The sequence below is a fragment of the Orbicella faveolata genome, unplaced genomic scaffold, assembly GCF_042242905.1.
Source record: "Orbicella faveolata isolate gen_17 unplaced genomic scaffold, um_ofav_v1 contig_24, whole genome shotgun sequence".
NCBI classification, from domain to species: Eukaryota; Metazoa; Cnidaria; class Anthozoa; order Scleractinia; family Merulinidae; genus Orbicella; species Orbicella faveolata.
In genome coordinates, this window is record NW_028301552.1 from 29,227,501 (window position 1) to 29,254,665 (window position 27,165).

The 27,165-nt window shown below is 38.7% G+C and overlaps 3 protein-coding genes across 3 annotated transcripts in view; all 3 read right to left on the bottom strand.

Moving 5' to 3' along the window:
- The window catches only part of LOC110065778 (lactadherin-like), a 9,358-nt gene extending 6,875 nt beyond the window's left edge, over window positions 1–2,483 (bottom strand). Inside the window, exons 1-3 of the mRNA XM_089292416.1 lie at window positions 2,139–2,483; window positions 1,289–1,403; window positions 399–718 (exon numbers count right to left, since the gene is read on the bottom strand). Coding sequence (XP_089148542.1) covers window positions 399–718; window positions 1,289–1,403; window positions 2,139–2,483 — 780 coding nt within the window. The remainder of the gene's footprint in view (window positions 1–398; window positions 719–1,288; window positions 1,404–2,138) is intronic.
- Window positions 2,484–3,174: 691 nt separating this feature from the next.
- Window positions 3,175–26,886, bottom strand: LOC110065763 (uncharacterized). The gene is made up of 14 exons (XM_089292417.1): window positions 26,790–26,886; window positions 26,273–26,586; window positions 25,612–25,726; window positions 22,922–23,241; window positions 21,938–22,076; window positions 20,634–20,950; window positions 19,856–19,994; window positions 18,497–18,834; window positions 17,571–17,709; window positions 16,631–16,724; window positions 11,564–11,790; window positions 8,117–8,454; window positions 5,722–5,860; window positions 3,175–5,205 (listed from the first exon to the last, which is right to left on the bottom strand). The coding sequence occupies exons 1-14, from the start codon at window positions 26,884–26,886 to the stop codon at window positions 5,198–5,200; spliced, it is 2,724 nt and encodes a 907-aa protein (XP_089148543.1). The 3' UTR covers window positions 3,175–5,197.
- LOC110065779 (EGF-like repeat and discoidin I-like domain-containing protein 3) lies at window positions 11,947–16,760 on the bottom strand. The gene is made up of 3 exons (XM_020772948.2): window positions 14,426–16,760; window positions 13,581–13,692; window positions 11,947–12,785 (listed from the first exon to the last, which is right to left on the bottom strand). Exons 1-3 carry the CDS (start codon window positions 14,789–14,791, stop codon window positions 12,409–12,411), a joined length of 855 nt encoding a protein of 284 aa, XP_020628607.2. The 5' UTR covers window positions 14,792–16,760; the 3' UTR covers window positions 11,947–12,408.
- Window positions 26,887–27,165: the final 279 nt, after the last annotated feature.

A 27,165-nucleotide genomic window follows, 5' to 3' on the forward strand; every position in this document is an offset into this window, starting at 1 on the left:
TTACAAAGACAGCAAACCGAATTATTTCTCTCTCAATGCCAATTCCTTTCTCCGTTTTCTTGTTTCCCTGTTTTGATTGCTTTGTTTTCTCAATTGAAATTCTTGAAATTTGTCTCAATTCAAAGATGGAATTGAAATCACTCACGCGAGTTACATATATGCAGTCTATATAACTGGGACGTTTCACGATGCAATGAGTACAGTTAGTTTGTCCCAAGACCGAGAGTGGGAGTTGAGGAGTGGGGCACTCCCTTATGTGGCGTAAACGGTGACGAATCGCTGAACAGAGTATGGTTTTAAGCGTCTTTCTTCTTAAATATAGTATACAAAGGTGAATATTTGATTCTTAAACTGGGACTGAACCCAAAATATATTTTGAAGCCCATCCCAACCCTCACCTTGCTTGAGTTCTCTCCAGGCTGCTTATAAATCTGAAAGGAAAGTCCATCCTTGCTGTATTGTAATTTGTATTGTGTCACCCGCTGGTAAAGGTCCGCATACCTTCCTTGGGTTGCCACAAAAGTGACATTTGCCTCAACTCGAAGGTCGATTTGAAACCACTGATGCAGATCATTCACCTTTGCTATCCATGCGCCGACATTACCCATGTAATGTAGTCTTCCGTGGCTTGGGACAACATTTCCATCAAATAGAGAGGACGCTGAAATCTGTGCTGCTGTTATTTGATAGTTTTCCATTCCCAAGGGAGCTAGACACTCTAATAGTAACAAAGTTGGAAGTCATAGGATGATCTTAGGTTTTACTCAAGCTAAATTACTCAAACTAAATAGATTCAAGGCTAATACAACTCTTTCAAGTTAAACCATGAAAGCGTAAAAGTTAACTGAAGCATATTTGCTATCCAGAAAATTAAATGTTTTCCGCAAAGGCAGAAGACATTTTTTCGTATTTTTCATACAAACAAAAAAGACACCTCCATAGATCAATTTACTACGACAAATTTGGTAAATATTCGAATTTTCATAAGAATGTGTTGCAAACTCATAAAAATATGGGCCCCAGAGGGCAAGCGGTGTCCCTGGCATACATTTCCTTCGGGATTAACAATTTTAATTTGGGGTCCTATATTTCCATGAGTTTACAATACGATGGAAATTGAAAACAAAACAACAAAGCTACTCTTTCTTTTAAAAATATTTGGTTTGTAGCAAGGCATGGTTAAAAATTCGATAAAAATAAAATAACTGCAGAGTTCCTTGCCACTTGAGTTAACTCATTCATACGTATTTCTGGTATTTTTTATTTATTTATTTATAGTTTTATTCACCTTTCGTGCAATGAAGACCTATAAAGCCCGGCGCGCAAATACAATGGTATTGATCCTCTTCGTAATTTGGAATGCAGCTTCCGTTATTTTTGCAAGGATCTCTTGAGCAAGGTGTCTATAGTAAAAAGATAACCATGGAAAAATACATTATTGCTGCAACAAGTATGTACGAGAAAATCAAAGAATGTATCAAAATTGGACTGTAAAAAGGTCTCCAGCGAAAAAATATCTCAAGTAATTACATTATTTCTAAACAGCATTCGGCTGTTATTAACGTTTTGAAGCAGTTTTGCGCTTACTAAATTATTAATTGCAATACCCTCTTTTGAAAATTAAAATACGGACCGACATTTAACTTGAGGTCCTGAAGTATAGGCTCATGGATCACCTTTTTCTAAATATTGAGATCTTCGGTGAAATAGTTTCATTATTTTCTTTCGATAGCAGAAAAAGATCTTCTTCGTTCTGTCGATTCTCAAAAACACTGTGTACTTGGTAGGGCCAAAGAGCCTGATTTGCATTTACAATTCGCTTTACCAAACATCACGCCATTGCAATTAAACTGGGCGAAACTCAATGTGCATATGTTGTTCGGTGTTTTATGTTGCTTTATAAGCTTTAGAACGATTTACGGCACAAAATGTAGGGTTTTTTTTCGAAATAGCCCCCGCGAAAATGCCCTCGTGCAAATGACTCCACTAATTAATTATTTCATTTATCCACTCTGATTTTTCTCCTTTTCTTTACAGCAACTGGGATGTCCGTCCAAGTGCATATCATTGCTGGTAAAACAACTCTACGTAATAGTGGCTAAATGTTATATTAAGCTGGATTTCAAATTAGCACTTACCTTTAAGCTGTAATGGTGAAACTGTTGCGAAACGATAAGTTTATCAGGACTTCTGAACTTGTCTTCACTTAGCAGCTCGCAGCGAAGCTTTCCATTTTCGTTTGGCGACAGAGCAAGATTGTATGAAACACAGGGCGCATTATCAACACAGGTGAAAGCGCACTCATCATCGTGAGCAACTTCACAAGAAGAGTCTAAGAGGGACCCTTGAAGATGCTTAAACTTGTGAACTACAAAATTTGCGTGAGAAATCCCCTGTAGATGACTAGATCGGATCAAATGTTGATCCCGGCCTGCACTGCTAGAAAAACGGAGCAGAACAACTGTAAATAGAAATTTAAACATTTCCGTTTAGCAGAAAAATCGTTTTAACACGAAATATGTTCTTCGACTGAATATATATTATGCAACATTATTTTCTTTAAGGTAAACTCAAAACGCCGAAAGAGCGAATCGATCGACATGTCAATCAGCCAATCAGCGAATGACATTCCAGTCAAATTCGGTAAGTAATTTAAGATTTTCTCCTTGCCCTCATTTTGCATACGAGACCTGGGGCAAAATCGTTTGAAATGGAAATGAATTTTGGTTGCAAAATCATTTTTATCCAAATTCCACAGATGTTTGCGTTGGACAAATAGAGAATTATACGTGACAGCTTTGAGATAGAAAAAAATATATTTCTAGCGGATAGTATTTTAAAGAGTGAGCCCAGAACAGATGAAATTCGTGTTACTAAGCGGCAAACAGCCATGCATGTAATGTTCTGTTCATTATGTAGAGGGTTTGGATGGCCCGCTGGAATTTCAATTAACAGTTAAAGTTTCAATGATTTCTCAGCTATCAGTGAAAAAACTCGTCATTTCTTAGCTTAACACTTTGTTGAACTCTCGAGCTGTCAATTAAATTCCATGTAGGCCCGTTATTTAGATAATGATGAAAGTTTCACAGTTTATACATTTTTCAGCCGTATGCATGCAAAAGTGGTCACCTATATATAAAACTGAGGCTGAGTATGGGATAAAAGTCATGACGCTTAACTAATGAAAGTTTCTTTATTCCAAGGAAATGTCAACCTAGGTTCTTTTACAATAAACTCAAATTGATTTGCTCAGATTGATGCATAATACAAAATTCATAAATATAACAAATCTGATAGATAATGTAATGTGCATAGTACAAAATAATGTGTAATCATGTAAACAAGCAGGTGAGCTTACGCAGCTCTTGAAACTCTTATAGCTAAGTGTATTGACATAATAAACTTGTATCTATCTATCTTGCTATTTGCACTACATGCGGTCAGCGGAAACACTATTCTAGTGGTTAACTTATTTGTACAATACAAAAATACGTTGAATCGCGGACGTTAGATATGGATGCTGCAGGTCATAGGTGCTTGTTTACAGCTGTTTCGCACGATGCCGAAAGTTAGATTATGGGTAGTGTTAGATAAGCGCCGGTTGATCGAAGCTCAAGGTTTTTCAACGCAAAGGACGAGAAACTACAAATACATGTATTTTCTTATCGTGCTGACGCATTTCTGTCACGTTTGTCACCGCATTGTGGCTCTTTATTCCGACTCAAAAAAAAAAAAAAAAGAGACGCCAAAATGGAGCAAAACTAGAGAACATCAGAACAAATTGCCTAAGGTTAAACTTGAAAAACAGCCAATAAAGATCCCCATAAAAGAGCTGCTTTTAAAAGTTTAGAGCTCATAGTAGACTTCTGAATTACAAACCTTTCGCAAACATTAATTTCATATTACAAAAATTGTTACTAGCGCTACTTGAAAACGTCACTAGTTAGCACTCATCACAGGATTATCAATGACACAAAGTACAAAAATACTGTCAGACATTAATGAATTACAAAATTATCATTAGCACTAATGTTAAAATTATCACGAATTCCATTTACAGATCAGAATTATTATTAATTAAACAAATAATTACAATATTGAGTATCGGAAGTAATTCGCAGTTATTTTGGTTTTGTACTACTGTGCTAAGCAACTGGGTTAAAAAAAATCGCTTAACTTAATCATTCAATCGGAGGTAAAACCAAAACCAATTGCGACTCGTTCACACATGTTTTCCCGCGCCTCGGGTCAGCTACATGGATTCGCTTTGAGTTTGATTGGTTCACTGAAATGTCTGTGTCCTTTGTGATTGGCCAGAATGACTACTTTGGTTTTGGTTTCACGACACTCAGTTGAAAACCACTGTAACACAAATTGCAAAAGTGATGCTATTGGCTTTAAAACTCGCGCCACGTTTTTATCCAATCAGAAGTAAAACCAATTGCGACTCGTTCGCATGCTTTTTCCCGCGCTTCGCGTCAGCAATATGTAATTACTTCGAGTATTGATTGATTCACTGGATTGTCTGATGGCCAGAATGACCGCTTTGGTTTTGGTTTTAGGACACACAATTGAAAGGACTCTTGTCAGCCTTCGCCATTTTCGATACCATCTAAATTATTGATATTGCATGGTAAAGCGAAATTTTATTGCTTTACTGTAAGTTGAGTTCCTGAAAGTATGTGTAATTATCTTTAGTAGTTTCACAGTGATTTTCTTCGTTTCAACATGCCCCGAATAAAATATAATAGCCAAACTCTCGCATGTAAACAAAAACAAAGGAGTTGCCGACTAGGGCCCTTTCAGGACCTCCGGACATTTGCGAAAAATGAAAGTTATTCTCAAAGCCTTTCCCACAATATGTTAAAATTGGCAAAAATTTGCATATTAACATGTTAATGTCAATTCCATTATAATAAAATGGGAGTCACCTGACTCACTTTCGAGTTTTAAGCACTTAAACTAAAAAATGAGATGTTTTTAATGCATTATAATATTAACATGGTAACATTTCTTTAAAAAAAATGACCATAGCATAATTACCAATGATTGGGCAGTACTTTGCTAACAACAGAACATGACGTTAGCAAAATAGTCCCATCGATCGAGTACTCAGCTAATATCCAACGGCTTGCATGGTTGCGCGTATGCTTTTCAAGAATCACGCCTTTCCAAGCGCCCTTCTAACTGCAAGAAGTTACCAATCTGTAGAAAAGATTAAAATAACATTTTGTTTTTATAAGGGTTTTCAAATGCTTTTATATATATAGGGCCAAGCTGTTTTCGTTATAGCAAGTTTCCGCCACTTGTTATTTGATTTCGGTTCTTAAAAAGGCATTCCTGAATGACATGGGTGCGGTATATACTTCACAAATACCCCTTACTAACCAAGTTTGAGGTCCATAATGTAAGTTATTGACCGAGATTTTCTTCTTCGATTTATGGTCTAAGCAAGAATTTTTTTTATATCTCTGCTTTGTCTGACAAGTTCTCGAAGACATTTCAAGTCGCGCGAAACGGCTTTTTAATAACTGTACGTCAAAAGTAAAACGAGTCAATTCGAATTCATTTCTAAGTCGGTAGCATGTTTCTAACAAATGTCAAAGTTTAACGAAAGCAAAACGTTTTACACATCTATTTCTCCTGCATATCACGAAAACATGATGACAGAAAATAAACGTAAATAAATAAACAAATTAATTAATAAGTAAATTAAAGCACCTGGATAAGTGTAGAGCTCCATCCTCATACAGATATGATCTTGCCATGCTGATGGCTTTATTCGTAAGAAACGTGTCGTGATTGGTGGGTTTAGATGGTGATAGACAACGGTGTCGCGGTCGACATTGCCATCGAAAACCTAAACATATACATAGCGGAAATGAGTAGATAAACAATGTACAGAATATCATACCGAGGGTAACAAAATTTCATTGAAAAGGGCCCCGACATTACAGTGAACCAATCAAAACTCGACATGGGAAAACGTGTAACTGGCGCGAAAAAAAACGGGAAAACGCTTGCGAGCGAGTCACGGTTGGTTTTTTGTTTAATCTCGGATTGGTCGAGACAGCAGTGTAAGTTTATAGTGGAACACCGTCGGCCTGAGGGGCCGCCAAGCGGAGCACCATACTCATGAAAAGAAAACCAATGAATTAATTAATTAATTTAATGGTATCATGGCTAGTAGTCGCGGAAAATGGTGCCCATACTCAGCTAGCTAATAGGTTGACAGAGACATCCAGCCTTGGTTTATAGCGTAATTCTTTGATATTGCACATCCATCCTGTCAAAACAAGGTATCCGCTGACCAGCATCACCCAACTATATCATGGGGTTAAGCTTAGGGCTGATCGAGATCACGTGTTTTTTTTTTTTTGAAGTTGACCTCTGACCAAGTACTAGATTTCCATTGGATCGCGGGCTTACGACAGGTTAACTTGTTTTGATTTGAGCCCCGTTTCTCCAAAGCTCCGGAAACTTTTCGGGCCTGCAAAGGCATTTTGGGTTAATCTGTATCTAAAAACAGAGAAGTGTATACGCCTATAACTTCTTGTATGCAGGGAACCCCTGTTCATATTAAGAATATGTTAATAAAACAGCTCGGTAATCATAAGGTTTGAGTTTTTGCTACGGTTTTCCGGGTGCGAAAACTTTTCGGGACCTTCGTGAAACGGGCCCCTGCAGAGCCGGGTTGTTCGAATTCGGAAGCCGGTTAACGCTAACCAAGAGTTAAAAGTTAACTGAAGTATAAATTTTTCTGGTATACAAATGTTTTTCAGTGCTTTTGTTTTGTGTAGTTTGAGATTATTCAAGCTCAAAAACAGAAGGCCAAATAATATAAACAGAAAACCTCACCGCAACGGTACAAAACTCAAATCAAACCTCTCGCTTATCCTGGGTAAGCTTTATCGGGCTTTGAACAACCCGGCCCAGGAGCTCCTCTTTTAGGCTTGGCTAAATCTATATATTAAACCAATCATTAAGTGCACAAATGCAAAACCAACGCATACTTGAATTTCTCTCGACACACGAGTGAAAACTGGTCTATCGCCCACTAAATGCCATTATCATGTACTCGGCTTTTGTGCACCGTTCTTTGAGTCAATGTGACTAAGGTTGTCATCAAAGAAATAATATATATAGATTTAGCCAGGCCTAAAAGCGGAGCTCCTGATTACAATAAATAATCGTAAAAGAAAAGAGGATTTTTTTCCCCTGGTTCAGAAATTCAAAAAATGATCAATTGTGAGCATATGATTGTTCAGCGTGTGAATTCACTATTTTTTTCTGGTTACATTTTAACAAAGTAACCGTGGAGTACGAGGCGTCAAAGGCAGGCTACACTTGGAAAGAGATCGAAAAGTTGCCCCAAAACAGAAGGAGATGGCGGAAAGTTTCCATAGACCTATGTTCCACAGGGAGTGAAAGGAAATAAGCATTTTAGCAAACCATACCTAATGAGTATACCCAAGATCAAGACTGTAGAAATTACGTACGCAATATATCAGGGACTTTCCATGAGGCGATTGTGCGAGGAATATGTCGGAGGAAAAGTCAACAACGCGTCAGGGTTTAATTTGCGCCGAAATTTTGTCTTAGCTTGTAATCCCTCCCTCTCCCTCAAAGTAATAACCTGGCTTGAGCCCGCGATCCAATCGAAAACCCTGTACCTGGTCAGTGGTCAACTTAACAAAACACGCGACCTCGATGAGCTCTTAACCTGAGCTCGCGATATGGTAACGTGATACTGGTCAGCTGATACCTTGTTTTGACAGCTGTCAATTAATCATAACATGGATGTCCAATATCAAAGATGTACCTATGGTAATGGTACTACTACTCTCATTTTTCAAGGAATAGGGCTTAGCGTTCGGACGTACGTACGGACGAACGTACGTACGAACAGTCACGTGAGAACCAAACTTTGTGAGATCGATGGGTTACTAAATTTTCTAAGGTATGGGGCTCCACTCATGCGCCTTCGGCGTGCAGGAGCTCCGCTGAAAAGAAATTTCGCTTTATCTTGACGCAGTTGACGTTAGTCTTATTACAAATCTGACAGGCAACTTGATTCGTCTTGCTGAAGATATCTGGTAATAAAATTTCTATTTACCGCGTCTGAAGATTCTCCTTGTCTCTTGTAAAACACAAATGATGCTCCACCGTCGCTAAACTGCAACTTGTACTTCGTTACCATCTGTGGTGGAGACCGGAAATTCCTTCCCTGTGTAGCAACGTGTGTAACAGGCGTGATTTTACCAAGATCAACTTGAAGCCATTGGTTCAAATCATTTTTCAAGCTTGCCCAGGCGCCTATCTCATTTCTGGGTCTCATTTCCTTGGTATACAATCTCGCTCGCTTAGGGCTGTGGTAAACGTTCCATTGTGAAGAAGCAGTTATTTGCGAGTCTGTAATGGCACCGCTTTCCATACCAAGAGCTTGCATATCGTCTACAACATGAAAAAGACATGGACCACAGTAAACAATTAATGGATAATGTGTTTTGTGATATGGAGAATAGTCAAGGGCGAGGTAAACTTTGGCAGCCTTTGGATTCGGCTGATAACACTTACCAAGACCTTGATTATTCTAAATGTAACGAAAAACCGAATTTAGTCTTTTTCTTTGTTTTATATTGTTGCAAAATAGAAATACGAACGTATGCTGATGTGCAACGAACATAACTTATACATCGTACCCAGGGTCTTTGCTCCCTTAACCAACGGCAGGGAAACGAACGACCCTGTAAGTCCGAAAATATCGGACTTGCGCAATGCATAACTGACAAACACGTGGCTTATTCGAGATGCTAGTGTTCTACTTCCACTTATTTCCATTGTTTCTAAAAGCAATCGAAATCGAGCCTGTAACGGAACTCTCGAGAGTCGCTCATTACTACAAGCTTGCACAGACTCGAGAAACGAGATTAAGAGTGAATGTCGGTAAGAGGCGAAGGAAATTCAAAAAATGTGGCCACAAGGACCTAGAAACCGGTAGTGTCTCAAATCTTCGGATAATTTGCGGGCAAAAGAAACTTCAGACACAGCTTTCCAGGGTTACGCTTTCATTATTGTGGGATCTTGTGAATATTTTTTATGAACGTCGAAGAAACTTACCCAAAATTACGATGTACACCATTCTTGCCCAGAGAAGACCATCAGGAGATTAGAAGCACTACCGGTCAGCTTTTTGACCTACTAGATTAAGCTTATTTAAGACTTTCCACTTAAATGCGGAAATTGTATCTAAGTATTCAGGCCTCAATTTGTTCATGATGAATTAGAGATTAAAATAATAACATATCTTGACTGAGGAAGAACCAGTACATGAAACTAAACCTGAGAACGATTCACAGCGATTTCAACTCCTGTGTAGCGCGAAGCCAAAAATTGTAAGATGGGCATGTCGCCTTTACTCGAAACGAAATTTAAGCGTCTGGTCAAGGACCGTTTAAAAGGATTTCTGTCTAAATATTGAATACTTCCAAAAACTAACCTGATGTCCCACAGTTAGTCACCCAGGCCTACAAACTAACAAAGTTTAAGCAAAATTTACTTTTAAATTTACTTGTAAGTGTAAACAATTTAGTCTAATGGAGACTTCGTTCCTCACTAAGGAACTGAACGTTTGTCTCTTTTTCGATCACTTTCGTTATCAGATTTTCTTAATACTTCCTCAATTGGCTTCTTCTCGGCTATTTTGGGATTTTTCGTGTAAACATCTTTTTTTTTGCATTTCGTTGTTAGAAGTGCGCATAAATTACAATATTTGAATTACAATATTTAGAGAGAAAGCCACATCAGCCTTAGCTGGTTTTCATGCAGGCGCTCTATTCTGGTCGAATTAGAATTTGGAGATGTTTGTTTTTTTTTTGGAGGGAGGAAAACCGAAGGCCGCGGAAAATCCCTCGGAGCAAGGCGAGAACCAACGATATTCTCAACTCAAACGTAGCACCACATCGGCATCGAACCCGGGCTGCCGGCGTTGGTGAGAGGCGAGCGCTCTCACCACTGCGCTATCCCTGCCCCGCACTATAACACTAGAAAATCTTTGTAGCCATGCAACTGCACTCGACAGGTGTTCACAGAATTATCTAGATCTGCAGTTCACAAAATAGGGATTAAAGATGCAGCAAAGTCACCCTTTACGTACTGAGGAGGCTAAAAAGGAATTCTTGCAGTTAACATTAAGTGTAAAATGAAAAAGATATTAAAAATTTGTGGTTTTAATTACGGATAGGCTTTGGGAAATCGTCACGAGAACTTCGTTGATCTGTGCGTAAAGACTGTTTATAGTGAGATGCGTTCAAATAAGAAAAATATCGCGAAGGGTCATGAGCAAAATTTTGAAAAAACTTTCCGATTTACTAGTTTTTTTTCAACATTTTCATAGACGTTACATAGGTTGGTTTTGTTTTGCTCCCTCGTGACTAGTCTCCCACGTCTCGCACGCACTGCAGTCATAATCTCTTTCGAGGCTCCTAAAGCTCTTTCTCCCGGGGTGAAAGTTCAAATGATTCAAGCAGTTTAAGGCCTGGGTCAGGAATGTAAAGTTGAACTATGGTTATGCAGCTATATCTCTTGTTACATTTGTTTCACCATGCTGAAGTTTTCTCTGATTATAAAAGCCGGCGTCCTGCCTTGCCTTCACGTCAAATTTTGTTTAAAAAAAATTACCTTTGACCCTATAAGGTTTTTCTACTTAAAGAGGGACGGTCATTCCAAACGCGAGAGGATAGAAATAATTGACCTGCATCTAAAACGCGTTTTTGCTGAATGATATTACTAAAAGCCGCCACCAATTGCCGCTTTCCACTGTCACGCAATCAAAAATATAAATCGGAATCATTCGAGAAATTTTGTCAAGAATCTGGGATAAGATAGGTGATTGATATATAAACAACCTCGCCAAGATTTAGGTGTGTGTGGCTTTTTATTCGCACCTTATTCGGAAAAGTGTTTCACTCAAATTTATAGAGCTTTGTTTGGAGTCGCCATGTTGATGTCCTTCCGAGAAGCACCAACATAGCGGCCGTAAAGTAACAGAAACATCTGTCATTAAGTTTCACCATTGAAACGAAAACTTGTAACTCCGTCTGGAGTTCCCACACATTGAAAGCAATAATTCTTCTAGTACAAGGACTGTTCAGTTAGCAGAAACGTGAACGATAACTCCTCTTTTGACATACGCGGAAGCCCTCTTGGGCCGCCATTTTAATGTCACGCAACGCAAAAACGCCCTCTGTAACAAAATAAAGAACCCCGTCGAGCTTACACGTTGTAAAACGTCAGGTTCTTGGTAGGTCTTCTATATGACGAAACTAAAACTTCAAAAGGATTGGTTATTTCTAAGTTTGGAAAATGATGACGTCACATGAAAACCGGCAATTCCTCAAATAAAGGCTATTTTACGCTAAACGTCATACGACATGTCACGTGACCCGTCAGAAGCACCAATTCTGCTTTAAAATGCTAAGGACGTTAAAACCTAACTGTGGCCTTAAACTACGTAAAAATTAGTCATTGTTGAGTTTATGGGTTGGATTTAAGGAATAGTTACCAAGACAACCGTAGCGCTCCATCCTCATGGAGATGTGGCCGTTCCATGCTGTGGGTGTCAGTCTGATGTATCGTGCTTTGATTGGTGGAGCTAAGTGATGTTTTGTCACGGTGTCAGAATCATTGTTTCCAACAAACACCTGCAGAAACACGAATAAACAAACGTATATATACATATTACTTATGTAATGCTTTCGACTCAGGAGAAGTTGTCGGCTCATATTTCGACTTTAGAGAATCGGGCAAAAGCGATTTGTTTTTATGCTGTTGTCTTTTTGTATTAAAATTTGGCAAAATAAAATGCTTGGTTGTTGTTGAGATTCTGTCCTCTGGGAACGTTCTTGATTTGCGAAGATTGTCAAACCCTTTCGAACCTAACAAATCTTTTTAACTTACATAACCATGTGCTTCGGATACTGCCCAATATGCAATGGCTTTCCAGCTTTCTGATTGGCTCTATTCTTCACACGTGGATGTCGCAAGAGACAATAGAGATAAAATAGATACGATGAATTTAGTCGAACAGGAAAATTGCAACATAGCAATTCATAGATCATTAATTATGTTCCAGGTATGTAAATGATATATTGTCGGGACGTTCCAAGTGGCGCAATGGATGGAATTGTTGGTAGTGTAATGTAGTTGTGAAAGTGTTTTAAGCAGTGTATTGTAAAATGAGTTAATTGTGTGTTTACATATATTGTTAGTTTACTTTTGGCAATTCCAGGTGTGAGAAATTCTAGTGTGAAGAGTGCTAGCGATGGCTGCTTATTATTCAACCAAGATATATGTTTTGTTATGTTTCAAGACGCTGTTAGTATATCTGTTTTGTCTGAAATAAGCTGATCACCCGTAACAGTTTATTGATTTGTTTTCGTATTGTAAAGGAAATATTCTCAACTTGTCTGTGTTGTCTCCTCGCTGTTTTAAAACCTGAAATGAATTTCCATCGTTGCTGTTGCTGTACTGTAACTTGTACCTGATAACCCATTGCTCGCTATTATATCTTCCTTGAGTTGCCACATAAGTGACATTTGTCTCAATTCCAAAATCGATTTGAATCCACTGATTCATATCATTCACTGTCGCTGCCCATGCACCGGTATTACCCTTGTAGTGTAGTCTTCCGTGGTTTGGGGCATGACTTCTGTTATACTGAGACGACGCTGTTATCTGTGTCGGTGTTATTTTAAAGTTTTCCATTCCCAAAGGAGCCAGACACTCTAGACAGCAAAACAAATCGCAGATGATTGTCATATAGAATGGTTTTACACAAGGTAGGTTGCAAGATAGATTCACGAGCACAGTAAACTATGTTATTTTGAACTTAAGCATATTCAGGTTATGTATACAAGTGAGTAGTGCTTTACACGCGCGTTGAATGACTAGCTTAGAACTGATTGGCAAGTTTTATTCAGCTCCACCTCGTTGAATAATTTTTAACTACAGTCAAGGCCCTATTAAACGGTTACCACCTACAGTAAGCGGACAGATATCAGTCCCGAAAGTATTGTCAGTAAAATACTGTATACAAAACCATCTTTTAATCGTCCCGATGAGGGTTTTCTATTTTCCTTACCGGTTGAGCGGCCACCCAAAATTTAATACACGTACTTTGACTTTGTTTTGGAAAAAGCGACGACAGATAAAAGTCCGAAATTGAAAGTGAGGACTGATAATAACATTCAAACACACGTTTATTGTGATTGTTTTGACGTGGTTTTATGTTCACTAAGTGACTAACCCGCTGGTAAAAAATATAACTTCAGTGTAGAGCGCGTGATTTTTTTTAGGATATATATAGTCTGTTCGTGACCAGTGAATCAGGAAAACAGTGAAGTAGGTAGTATTTATTATGTACAATTAGTCGGAAGCATCTAGTCCTGTTTGTGTTTGAATAAATTGACGTTTAAACTGAGTTTTGTGCTAATTGCTGTAAAGCAAAAATGACACATCCTCGCTAAAATTATTATTTCATTCACAGAATGACTGTGAATGAAAATCCTAGTATTATTCACCTCTCTTGCAATGAAAACCTGTGTAGCCCGGTGGGCAAACACAGTGATAGTGATCTTCGTAATTTGGAATGCAGCTGCCGCCATTTTTGCAGGGATTCTTTGAACAAGGTGTCTACAGTAAAAAAAAAAACAAACAAACAACAACAACCATGAAAATATATGGCATTGTTCAAACAAGTACGTACGACTATGCAGAAAATGTATAACAAGTGCATTGTAGAAAGACCTCCAACAAACAAGGAGACGCGTCATAAACAGAGACAGCTCAATTGATGTTTTCTGACGTTGTTTTACATGTCTAGTATAATTTCTGCCTTCGTAACAAATATAACATCTCCTATCGAAGCATTTGCTAGGTTCAGAATTTTAACACTACTGTTGTCAACAATGGCTTTCGTGTAGCCATATTTATTGCAGACAAAAAGCTCGTTTCCATTGCGTTTGTCTGAGTCACAGGGCATGTTTAATTTGGGTCAAATTTGTCAAAATTCCCAAGCAGCCTACCATGCATCTGTTCTCTGATAAAGTATGCTGTTTCAGCCAATCAGAGCGCGCTTTTTATGGTAACTTTATTTTAAAACGGCTCAGAAAGGACAGTTGAGAATATGATATATGACGTAACTGGAGTTTGCTTTCAAAACAGCTCCCGAGAAGACCGTTCCCCGCCCGTAACAGACCCTTAAGACACATATCGTAAAATCTATTATTTTATCCATCCAATTTCAGTTTTCATCTTTTCTTTGCAAGAAAACAAATCCCTCTAAACACACATCATTGCCAGTAAAATAACTCTTTTGCAGTAGTGACTAATGCTATATTAAGCTGGATTTCAAATTATCACTCACCTTTATGCTGTAATGGTGAAACTGTTGCGAAACGATCAGTTTGTCAGGACTTCTAAACTTGTCTTCCCTTAGCAGCTCGCAGCGAAGCTTTCCACTTTCGTTTGGCGACGAAGCAACGTTGAACGAAACACAGGGCGGATTATCAACACAGGCGAAAGCGCACTCTGTAACCCGATTTACTCCACAAGAAGAGACTAAGAGGGGTCCTTGAAGATGCTGAAACTTGTGAACTACAAAATTTGCGTACGACACTCCGTGTTGAAAACTAGATCGCTTTGAACCATGACCACCTTGGATCAAACGTTGATTTTTGCCTGTACTACACGGAAAACGGAACAGAATAACTATAAATAGAAAATTAAACATTCCTGTTGAACAGAAATATCGTGTCAATGCGAAACATGTTCTTCGCAGTGAATAAATATTATGCACCACTGTTTTTTAAGGGTAACTCAAAAGGCCGAAAGACTCCGAAATAGCGAATTGATCCACACGTCAATCAGAAAATTACATTTGAATTCAATTTTGTAATTTATTTCAGAGGTCCTCTTTGCCTTCATTTTCTAAACGAGGACTGGGGTAAAATGTTAGATATAAATAGGAGTTTCATTGGACAATCATTTTCACCCAAATTAAACAAGTTTGGTTTAGACAAACAGAGAATATTACATGTCAGCTGGAGGTTAAAAAAAATACATATTCGCGCGGATAGCATCTCCTAGGAGTGAGCCTGATGAAGATGAAATTTGTGTTTCTAGGTGGTAAACGGCCATGTAATGTTCTATTATGTAGAGGGTTTGGATGGCTCGCTGGAATCCAATTATCAGTTAACGTTTTAGTGATTCTTCAGCTATCGCTCAAAAACGTATCATTTCTTAGCTGACAGCTAAGATTTTGACGAATACTCAGGCCATTTAATAGATAATGCTGGCAATTTCTACTTTTTATTCCCTTTCCCAAAAAAGAAAAAAGAAAATTGGTCACCTATAAAACTGAGGCCGCGTTCGTGTTAAATTTCATGACGCTAAGCTTATGAAAGTGCCTTTATTCCAAAGGTGTTTACTTAAGATCTCTCACAAGAAAGTCAAATCGATTAAGGTTATGTCAAAATGTGGAGCATTTATCTGGACAGCGCATTTTTGGTCTTTGACATTGATTGACGGTTAGCACGTGATTTGCAGGCATTTGTTCCAAATTTAGAATCGATACGGAGATCAAATCGAAGTTAAATTCAAAACCAGGGCACATTTTTGCCGCGTTTAGCACTTCCATGGCGACAAATTCTGACGTCATATCTTCACTGTGCTGTTCACTGCTAAATGCTTGACTTGTGTTTAGTAAACGTGCTTTGTCAGCATCAATAGGGAACTTAAGCAACGATGACGGCGACCCCAAGGACGACCCCTGGTCAAAAATGAATTTATATTTTATCAGCGAAATTCGCGATCGTCTAGATCTGTTCAGTACACCACTAGCTCTGCAAACGTGCTCAGGCTAAATATGAAATGATAGCACTCAATTCCAAATGGAACTGCACGAAAAATTAGTCGTCGTCGTTCGCGTTCCTTAGACTACGCAGAACTTGGTGACTTCACGTTGTTGTTTTGCAGAGAACGGCAAAGAACTATGCAAAGATTTATAACGCACGAGCACAGCTATTGTTCTACTTATAACCCCTTTTGTTCAGCGAGTTGTCGCTGCCGTCGTCTTCGTGTCTCCAGTGCGAAGACTAGGACAGAAACCCAAATATAACGCGAGCCATTAGATATGAAAGTCGCTGTTTTTCTAAGTTCGTTTTCTTTTACTTAAAATTGTGGATCGGGTTAAGAGTCACCCGAATTTTTCGAAAAAATGAAAGTTACTCTTAACGCCTTTCCCAAAATTTGTTTAAACGTGGCACAAAAAAGCATTTTTAAATGTTAATTTCAATTCTGTAATAAAATAGAAGTCACCAGACTCACGCTTGCGTTTAAAAATCAAGGATGTCTTTAATGTATTATAATGTTTTAAATATCAGCATGTTTGCCAATGATTGGGAAGTACTTTGCTAACAACAGAAAATTGCACTAGCAAAATAGGCCAAATCGAAAATTTCAAGAATTAGAGCACTGTGCTTGCATTCTTATCCTTAATTGAATCTCTTTTTTTGTTTTCTTTCCTAAATAACAAAAGAGGAAAATAAATTAGGGATAACAACGCATGTACAGTGCACTAATTCTTGAAACTCCGATTTGGCTTATAGTTCCATCGATCCAGTACCCAGCTAATCTCCAGCGGCCTGTGTGGTAGCGCGCATGCTCTGCAAGAAATATGTCCTTCTCATTGCAAGACTACGTATCTGTAGAAAAGATTAAAATAACATTTTGTCTTAAAAAGCGTTACAAATGCTTACTTAGGGGCTGGACTATTCTCGTTATAACAAGTTTTCGTCAATTTTTATTTGTTTTTCGTCCCCAAAAAGGCATTCCTCAATGACACGGGTCAGGTATATACATCACAAATACCTCTTACTAACCGATTTTGAGGTCCATACATATGTGTTATTGATCTACTGTGAGGTCTAGAGAGCTGGATATCGGCCAAGTTCGGTTTTGCGTGTTTACCTCGACTCCATCTCGGTCCATAAACTCTCAAAACTGAACGAGGCCAAGCATGGTCAATAAAGAATTTATTACATGGCTTACAGAGGACTTTTTCTTGGGGGATACAGCAGGTTTAGTCCCGAGCGAGCAAGATAGCGCCATCTTGCCCGCTCAGGTAGCCAATCACAGCGCGGGATTTGGTTCATCTTGCCTGCTCACGGATATAATAACTGATCGAGTTTTTTCCCTTTGATTTGTGGTTCAAGGTAGCACATTTAAACACATGTTAAAATGTTACGAAAACAAAACGTTTTGCGCGTCTATTTGTCACAAACATTACGAAAACATGATGAAAAAAAAATCAATTAATAGTCTATTTCCAGGATACCTTCCGCCTCTTTATAAAAGTACGACTTCTCGTGAAAAACCTTTCATATGAAAATGAGTTTGATTTGCATGAAAGTCAGCCTACGGGCGGAACGCATTTTCACATGTATGGTGTCGCCCGAAGACTCGTTTTGACGCATTGTTAAAAAGCAATTCGGAAATGGCCTGTAAAATACCTGGATAAGTGTAGAGCTCCATCCTCATAACGATATGAGTCTGCCATGCTGTTGGTTTTATTCGTAAGAAACGTGCAGTGATTGCTGGATTTAGATGGTGATAGACAACGGTGTCGCGGTCGATATTGCCATCGAAAACCTAAAAAAAAAATCAGAGGGGAGAGCAGATAAACAATCTACAGAATATCATTTCAGAGTAACAAAATTTCATTAAAAAGGGCCCCGACATCGCAGTCAACCAAGCAAAACTCGACGTGGGAAACGTGTAGCTGGTGCGAGGTGCAAAGAAACGCGTACGAGCGAGTTACGATTCGTCCATACCCCTCTTCATGTCAATCAATATGAAATGACACACTCTGCAACAACCTTTCACTTAGAGATTGAGAGGAGCGGTTTTACAGCGTCCATCTTTGATATTGGGCATCTTTTTCATGTTCAATTGACACCAATCAAAACAAGGTATCCGCTGACCGGTATCATGTGACCATATTCCAGGCTCATGTTTAGAGTTCATCGAGGTCACGTGTTTTTTAAAGTTGACCGTTGCCCAGGTACAGGGTTTCGATTAGATCGCATGCTGAAGGCGGGGTAATTTATTATAACTAGGCGCTCCGCTTTTAGACTTGGCTAAATCTATATATTAAACCAATCCCTTGGTGTAGAAATGCAAAAGCAACGCAAACACCAATTACTTGCACCTGCTAAATGCTACGATTATTTACTTGGCTCTTCAGTGTTAACCGTTCTTTGAGTCAATGTGGCTGAGGATGTCATCAAAGAAATAAAAAGAAATTTCGCGTAATCTTGACGCACTTCACGTTAGCCGTATGATAAGTCTGACAGGTATCATTCGTCTTGCTCTTGATAAATAAAAATGAATGTCTTGAAAGAATATCTTGTAATATATAAATAATATTTATATTTACTGCGTCTGAAGATTCTCCTTGTCTCTTGTAAAACAAGAATGATACTTCATCGTCGCTAAACTGCAACTTGTACTTCGTTACCATCTGTGCAGGAGACCAGGTATTCCTTCCCTGTGTAGCCACATGTGTCACAGGCGTGATTTTACCAAGATCAACTTGAAGCCATTGGTTCAAATCATTTGCCAAACTTGTCCAGGCGCCAGTCCCTATTCCGAGTTCAGCTTCCTTGGTATGCAATCTCGCTCGCTTAGGGTTGTGGTAAATATCATATTCTGAAGAAGCAGTTATTTGCGAGTCTGCAATAGCACCGCTTTCCATACCAAGAGCTTTTATAACGTCTACAAAATGACAAATCATACGGTATACGGTAAACAATTCATGGTTAAGCTACTGTTTTTCTTGATATCGAAAATAATCCATGTCTCGGTAAGTGAACGTTATCAGTCTCAGGTTTCAGTTGATAACACTTACCGAGACCATGATTATTCTGGATATCACGAAAAACCGAATTTAATGATTGTTTTATTATACATTGTTGAAAAGAAAATACCAACATAACTTACATGTGAGTGTAAACAATTCGTCTCCGTTCGATCCTCAGTAATACACTAAGCGTTTGTCTTTTTGTCCCTTTTTCTATCACTTTCGTCTTTTCCTCAATTGGCTTGCTTTCTTGGATTTTTTTTCGCATTTTTTCGTGTCTACATCTTTTTTTTTTTTTTTTTCTGTATTCCGTGGTCGGAAGAGTGCGCGACGCTCGTCAAGGTGACAAATAACCGGTATAGCTTTGCGAACTCGAACGCACTCTACAGGTGACAAAAAATCCAGAATTATCTAGATCTGCTGCTCACAAATAAGAGATTCAGGATGCAGCAAATCACTCTTTACTGAGGCGACTAAAAGGAATTCTTGCAGTTAACATTAAGGGTGAAACGAAAAAGAGATTCAACATCTATGGTTTTAATTACGGATAGGCTTTAGGAAATCGTTTTGAGAACTTCGTTGATCTGTGCGTAAAGAATGTCTTTGATGGGATGAGTTCCCATAGACAAACCGCCGCGAAGGGTCATTATTACAATTTTGTGATAAATTTCCGATTTGCTCGTTTTTTCAACATTTTCATAGCCGTTAACATGCTCACTAGTAGCCAGTCTCCCACATCTCGCACGTACTCCCGTGCAGTAATAAACTCTTTCAAGTCTTCTAAAGCCCTTTCTCCTAGAGTGAAGATACTAAGAAGTAAAAATTAGTTATTGTTGGGTTTAAGGGTAGATTAAAGGGTCAGTTTCCAAGGCAAGGTACAATCAAGTAAAAATTACTGATTGTTGACTTTCAGGGTTGGATTAAAGGGTCAGTTACCAAGGCAACCGTAGAGTTCCATCCTCATGGAGATGTGGCCCTTCCATGCTGTTGGTGTCAGTCTGATGTATCGTGCTTTGATTGGTGGAGTTAAGTGATGTTTTACCACGGTGTCAGAATCATTGTTTCCAACAAACACCTGCAGAAACACGAATAAACAAACGTATACACAAATTACTAATGTAATGCTTTCGACTCAGGAGAAGTTTTCGGCTTATGTTTCGACTTGGGACAATCGTACAAAACTGGGAACGTCCGCATTAGCGAAAATTGTCAGACTGTTTCGAGCCTTCCCTAACATATTTTTCAGATTAGCAGACCGTATGCTTTCAATACCGCCTGATATGCAATGGCTTTCCAGCTTTCTGATTGGCTATATTCTTCACACATGGATGGCGCGGGAGACACAATATAGATAGAATAGATGCGTTAAAATATATAGTTAAACAGGATAATCGGAACATAGTAATTCATAGATCGTTATGTTCCAAGTCTGTAAATGATATATTGTCGGAACGTCTTAAGTAGCGTAATGGGTTTTGGTAATTTACATTCATTGTAAAAGTGTTTAAAGCAGTGTATTGTAAAATAAGTAAACTGTGCGTTTATATATTGTTAGTTTACTTTTGACAATTCCAGGCATCCCAGGTGTCAGGAATACTTGTGGTTAGAGTGTCGATGTTGTTTGTTGTTCAAGACAGTTAGCCTTTTTGGCACAAGCTGGTTAACCGTTAGTGTTTGTTGATTATTTTTCGTGTTATTAAGTATATATTCTAACCTTATCTGCATTCTCTCCGTGCTGTTTTAAAACCTGAAATGAATTTCCATCGTTGCTGTACTGTAATTTGTATTGGGTCACCCACTGCTCGATATTATGCCTTCCTTGAGTTGCCACATAACTGACAGTTGTCTCAATTCCAAAATCGATTTGAATCCACTGATGTAGATCTCTCACTTTTACTGACCACGCGCCGGCATTACCCTTGTAGTGTAGTCTTCCATAGTTTGGGATATGACTTCCACTATATTGAGACGACGCTGTTATCTGTGTGGGAGTTATTTTAAAGTTTTCCATTCCCAACGGAGCCAGACACTCTAAACAATAAAAAAAGGCAAATGATTGTCGTATAGTAGATTTTACAGAATTTAAGATGGCGGAACAGATTCAAAAGAATAGTGCACTCTTTCTTTCTCTAACTCAACCATATTCAAGTTACATACCGTAAACTGCCGCTTATTAGCCCTGGGATTATACAACTTCGTAAGGGCTTTTAGATGCATATATGGCCTTATAAAGGGGGAGGGGCACTTGTATCCGAGGGGCTTATAACCGGAATGCAAAAACCCGTTTCTAAAATATGGAGAATCCGACGACAGGTCGGAAAATTTGAATTTTCTTTCATTGCGTCAAAAAGACCCTTTTGGTGAACTAGTTTCAGAAATATACCTTAAAAGTTCGAGCGAGTTCACATTTTTGTGAAGTCCAGGAAAGTTTGAAATACCGCTCAATCACTCAAGATGGCCAATAGAATTTATGCAAAATTGCCAGTTTTCAGCAGGCTAGTACAGAGAGAAGGGAACTTGCCTTGATTTCGTATTCACACAGTTTGTAATTAATTTACGCTTTGATGATTCCTCTGAGCTAAAAGTCAACTTGAAGTAAATCCTCTTGGCCGTTTGAAAAATACAACTATCGCAATTTAATTTACAAGCCAAATTCCAACTAATTTAGAACGTCAGAACTCTTTGACATGTACGAGTTACTAAAGAAAGAGCTATACTATGGGTATACCATATCTAAATGGTTAGTTTGGCCCGAGAAAATTAAGCGCGCTAGACGAAAAATTATGAAGGATACTTTGACAAATTGCGCCATTTTTAGACGACCGAGCGAAACTTCGATACTTAACTCCAGAATTCTGAATGGCAGCCACAGTTGGAATTTACGCCCAGGCAAAGTACACATTCATTATACGATCAAAAGAATCAAATTAAAGGCGCAAATTTTGGCACTTTATCGTGAAGCAGGTACAGAAATTTATCAATTGGCAATTTTTGAGAATTAAACCGAAGGCTAATTACCAAAACATCCGTAGAGCTCTATCCTCATGGAGATGTGGTGATTCCATGCTGTGGGTATCAGTCTGATGTATCGCGCTTCGATTGGAGGAATCAAAGGATGTTTTACCACGGTGTCTTGATCACTGTTTCCAACAAACACCTAAAGATAAGTAAAATAAACGTAAATACAAGCTAGTTATAAAATACCTTCTAGACGAGTGGGAGTCTATATTGACTCGTTTTGTGTAGCCGGAGTCGTTTATGGGTGGTTTAAGTCGGTATAGAGTATGAAAGAAAGCACAGAATTATTAGGTTTGGATTTAAATCTGCGCGCTCCCACGCGTTTCTTCGAGATTTTAGAAGAAGTTTCTTCATGATTTTAGGACAAAAATAACCTTTTATAGAATGGCATAAATAAATTCATGTAAAATAAGTAATATTCGAAGACAGCAAAATAAATAAATTCTCTTCCAGCCCAATTTTTCTCTCCGTTTTCTTCTTTCTTTGTTTCGTAATTTTAATTGAAATTATTCGTTGACTCAAGGGGTGGTCGGAAAAGCGTTTTTCTCGGTTGCTGCAAAAGTGAATTTTGTCTCAATTGAAGGATAGAAGCGAAATCACTTAAACTGATTCTTCTGGAGATGAGATATGTGAATTATTTAACTCTACAATCCTTGTAATTGTGATTTTTCAAGACACGATGAGCATAGTTAGTCTGTCCAACACCCGTGACGGTGAAGGGGGCTTTCCTTTATGTCGCGTAAGCGGGGACGGGTCGCTGAACAGAGTATGGTTTTCAGGGCCTTTCATCTCAGTTGAAAAGCGGTTTTAAGTGTCACTATTTAATGTCTTAACTGGGTATGTCTGATACTTTGTTTTCTTGACTTCCTAAACCCCAACCCGAGGTCCGGCACTGGTTCCTTGATTGCCTGTCTGTATTTTTTTTAATTTGTTTTTTGTTGTTGTTCTTTTTTTTTTTATTTGTTTGGTCACAATTCTTCTCACCTTGTCTGAGTTCTCTCCATTCTGCTTATAAACCTGAAACGAAAGTCCATCCTTGCTGTATTGTAACTTGTACTGGGTCACCCGTTGCCCGGAGCTACCGTACCTCCCTTGAGTTGCCACAAAGGTGACATTTGCCTCAACACGAAGATCGATTTGAAACCACTGATTAGGATCACTCGCACCTGCGGCCCATGCTCCGTGGCCACCCTTGAAATGCAGCCTTCCGTGGCTTGGGAGATGATTTCCATCAAACTGAGAAGACGCTGAAATCTGTGCTGCTGCTATTTGAAGGTTCTCCATTCCCAAGGGACCTCCACACCCTAAAAGCAACAAAGATGAAAGTTGGACAATGATCTTAGATTTTGCTCAAGCTAAATAGTATAGATTCAAGGGCAACACACTCTGTCATTGTTTAAATCGTATAAGCTGAGAAGTCAAATGTATTTTCCACGAAAATTTAAAGCTGTAGAATTAAAGCATATTTCAATGCTATCTAGAAAACCATAGTTAATAGAGGAAAATGGTTAGGAAGGCTGGTAAACACCAAAGAAGCAAACAAACAGACTAAGATTTATGTTGGAAGGTCCTTGAGCCTGCACATCTTTTGTTTTATGCTCATAGACTATGCATAAATCACATATTTGCAATGCTTCATACCTCTTACTACCCGAGTTCGAGGTCCGCACTGTAAGTTACGGACCGAGTTTTTTCCCCGTCGATTTATGGCTCGCGCGCTTGGCGCTTGGGCCATAAATCGAAGGGGAAAAGACGAGAATCCGTAACTCACAGTACGGCCCGAAAAGACGGGGGCGCGTTCTATTCGACCAAATATTCCCGTTTAAAATTTCTGGTAATCCATGTGACGAATGGAACAGTATTTTCCGGTTGGTAGGACCAACACGTCCCAGGCCATCACGTTCCAAGTTTTTCCCCACGAAAAAAAAGGCCGACTGACCTTTTTTACTTGCTTTGGAGTTGCTCTACGACTCTGAAGTTGAAACTAACGATGTATTAGGTGAGAACGACGATATAACTTTTATCAGGGTAGCTAGCTCTTACATGCGTAGGAATTTAAAAGGAGTCTGCGACTACATTAAGGGTACGATATACCTCTTTATTTTTCTGACGAGTTCAAGAGTCGCTTTCGAATGACGAGGCAAGCTGTTCACTGCCCACGGTCGTTTCACGCAGCTTACATGTATTTGCGCAATAGTTACTACAGCTTGTTGTGGCCAATCCACTGCAATAAGTCGTCTGTCAAATAGAAAACATGTCGAGCACTGATATTGAGAAGCTTGAAGATCAGCCATGTTGAGTTCGATTTCCGCGTTCGGAAAAACTGGGCCCGCGCAGGAATGGTCGAGTGGAACGGAATTTTTTGGTTATTCCGATTTTACAGAATTTTAGGCCAACAACGCGAGGTACATCCAAAATTACGGAATCAAATTCCGGAAAATGTCTGTTCCATTTGCTTCCCCACCCGAAGTTTCCAGAATATTTGGCTGAATGAAAAGCACCCGAGCTTAGTAAGATATTTATTATATCTCTACTGTGTCTGACGGGTTCGGGAACGATTTCTACTTACGCGGAACGGCTTCAAATTTCTAACTCACGTCGAAAGCAAAACGGGTCAATTTGAAATCGTTACATGTATGAAGTCGTTAGCCCGTTTTAGTACATAATTTAAAGTAAAAGAGAATTTTAAACTTTTAATGCTGTAAAAGTCAAGAATACTTGGCGATAAATTACGAAACATTTCGGCGACAAAAACATGCAGCTTCAAATTTTAGCGGGCCATACAGTAGAATACGACCCGCCAAATTGACCATTCATTGCGCGCGTAGTAACTGAGAGATATAAAATATTGGTTAGTTGTATAAGCACATTTATTATTCAACTTTCATACACCCTACGAATTCCGATTTTCTAATAGGCTGATTTGTACCACGTGATACCGGGTTGTGACGAAACCACCACCTGGACGTCATTTTCGTGGCGTAATAGCCGTGGTGTAAATTCAACACACCACTGTCATTACGCCATGGCTTCGGCTGATAGTGGTTTCAATGCAGTGCTTCTTTGTGCAGTGTATTCAATTTGAGTAATAAACATGTTCACGCACTCATTGCTCGTAAATGATCGGGATTTACCTGTCCTCGTTTAGTAACAATGAACTCGAAATTTTCAATACCGCACTCGGCAAAGCCTCGCGCCGTATTGAAATTTCTCGTTCATTGTTAGTGAATTCGTACAAGTAAGTCCCGATAACTCACTCGCTGAGTGCGTTAACCTGTAAATAAACACCTTTTGCATTTTGCCGGGTTTTGTGCCGGATCAACCTCCCAAATTGCCAAAAAAAAAAACATGCAACAGAGAACTTTGCCAGGTTTCCTAACTGTTTTACTCTATTAAAGGCAGACATAATCAGCATAAATTAAATTCAAATATATTCCACACCATAAAACGTTTTTACTTCCAGAATCACTGATGAATTTTGCAAAATAAAACTACTCTCTCTTTGATGACGCTTTTGATTATCGTTCGCTCTGTTCTTAATAATTAATTAAGACAACCATAAAAAACAAACACAGTTTTTATTACTTTTTTAAAAATGCCACATCCTTGCTAAAACTGAAAAAGGACCATTGAACAACAGCATGACTGTAAATGAAAATCCTAGTATTATTTACCTCTCGTGCAATGAAAACCACTATAGCCCGGCGCGCAAACACAATGGTATTGATCCTCTTCGTAATTTGGGATGCAGCTGCCGTTATTTTTGCACCGATTCCTTGAGCAAGGCGTCTACAATAAAACAAAAAACATGAAAATGTATAGCATTGTTGAAACACGTTTGTACGAGTATACAGAGAATGCAGAAAAATATGATTATAGAAAAGTCTCCAACAGCCAAACACCACGCGTAATTACATCATTTCTAATCTTTTCTTCATATGTAATCAAGAGTTGGATGAGTTCATCACTTTGCTAATTTACATATCAAACTTGAATATATCTGGAAAAAAAAAGAGATTTGTAAAAAGTCAACAGCAGTTTTCTTCTCGTACAGACTACTTGTTTACGTTTTAAAACGGCTTAAGATGACAACATAACATACGGCATATCTAGAGTTTGCTCTCAAAATAGCTCCCGCGAGGACTGCACCTCGCCCGCAACAGACACTTAGATCATGATCATAAAATTTATTATTTTATTCCTCCAATTTCATTTTTCCTCTTTTCATTACAAGAAAAAAATCCCACTAAACACACATCATTGTTGGTAAAACAACTCTTTGCAATAGTGAATATAAATGTTATATTAAGCTGGATTTCAAATTATCAATAATACCTTTATGCTGTAATGGTGAAATTGTTGTGAGTCGGTCAGTTTGTCAGGGCTTCTAAACTTGTCTTCACTAAGCAGCTCGCAGCGAAGCTTTCCATTTTCGTTTGGAGACAAAGCAAGATTGTACGAAACACAGGGTGCATTAGCAACACAGGCGAAACTGCACTCTGTGGCCCGGGCTACTTCACGAGAAGAGTCTAAGAGAGATCCTTGAAGATGCTGAAACTTGTGAGCTTTAAAATTTGCGTACGACAACCCGTGTTGAAAACTAGATCGCTTTAAACCATGATCACCTTGGATCAAACGTTGATGCTGGCCTGTAACGCACGGAAAACGGAACAGAACAACTGTAAATAGAAAATTAAACATTCCTGTTAAGCGGAAATATCGTGTCAACGCGAAATATCTTCCTCGACTGGATACATATTTAAACGGTTGTTTTCTAAGGTAAACTCGAAACGCCGAAAGGATCCGAAAGAGCGAATCGATCAACTCGTCAATCAACCAGTCAGCGAATTACATTTATGTAAGTCAAATTTTAGTGCATCTTGACCATCTTTGTCTTCATTTTCTAAGCGAGGCCTGGTGTAAAACGTTTGATATGGATACGAGGTCATTTTCACCCAAAATAAACAAGTTTTGCGTAAGACAAAAAGAGAATATTACATGACCGCCTGGAGATAAAAAAATAATAATAATAATTTCCTGCTGATAGCATCTCTTAGGAGTGAGCCAAGAGAAGATGAAATTTGTGAATAGGCGGCAAGCGGCCATGTAATGTTTATTTTGTAGAGGGTTTGGATGACTTGCGTGAAGCTTAGGTGATTGCTCAGTTATCAGTAAAAAAAAAAAAAAAACCCGCGTCATTACACTTTGCCAAATTCCGAGCCATCAGT

What these genes read in the sequence shown, in the direction of transcription:
- LOC110065779 (XM_020772948.2), bottom strand. Translation starts at nt 14,791, where the DNA reads ATGTTTAATTTTCTATTTATAGTTATTCTGTTCCGTTTTCCGTGTAGT. An exon ending in TTCACCATTACAGCATAAAG is followed by an intron (nt 13,693 to 14,425) that starts GTGAGTGATAAT and finishes TTTTTACTGTAG; the next exon opens with ACACCTTGTTCAAAGAATCC. An exon ending in AGGTTTTCATTGCAAGAGAG is followed by an intron (nt 12,786 to 13,580) that starts GTGAATAATACT and finishes TTTGCTGTCTAG; the next exon opens with AGTGTCTGGCTCCTTTGGGA.
- LOC110065763 (XM_089292417.1), bottom strand. Translation starts at nt 26,886, where the DNA reads ATGACCTCGTATCCATATCAAACGTTTTACACCAGGCCTCGCTTAGAA. An exon ending in ATGGAGAGAACTCAGACAAG is followed by an intron (nt 22,077 to 22,921) that starts GTGAGAAGAATT and finishes ACTTATCTTTAG; the next exon opens with GTGTTTGTTGGAAACAGTGA. An exon ending in AAGGAGAATCTTCAGACGCA is followed by an intron (nt 17,710 to 18,496) that starts GTAAATATAAAT and finishes TTTTTTTTTTAG; the next exon opens with GTTTTCGATGGCAATATCGA.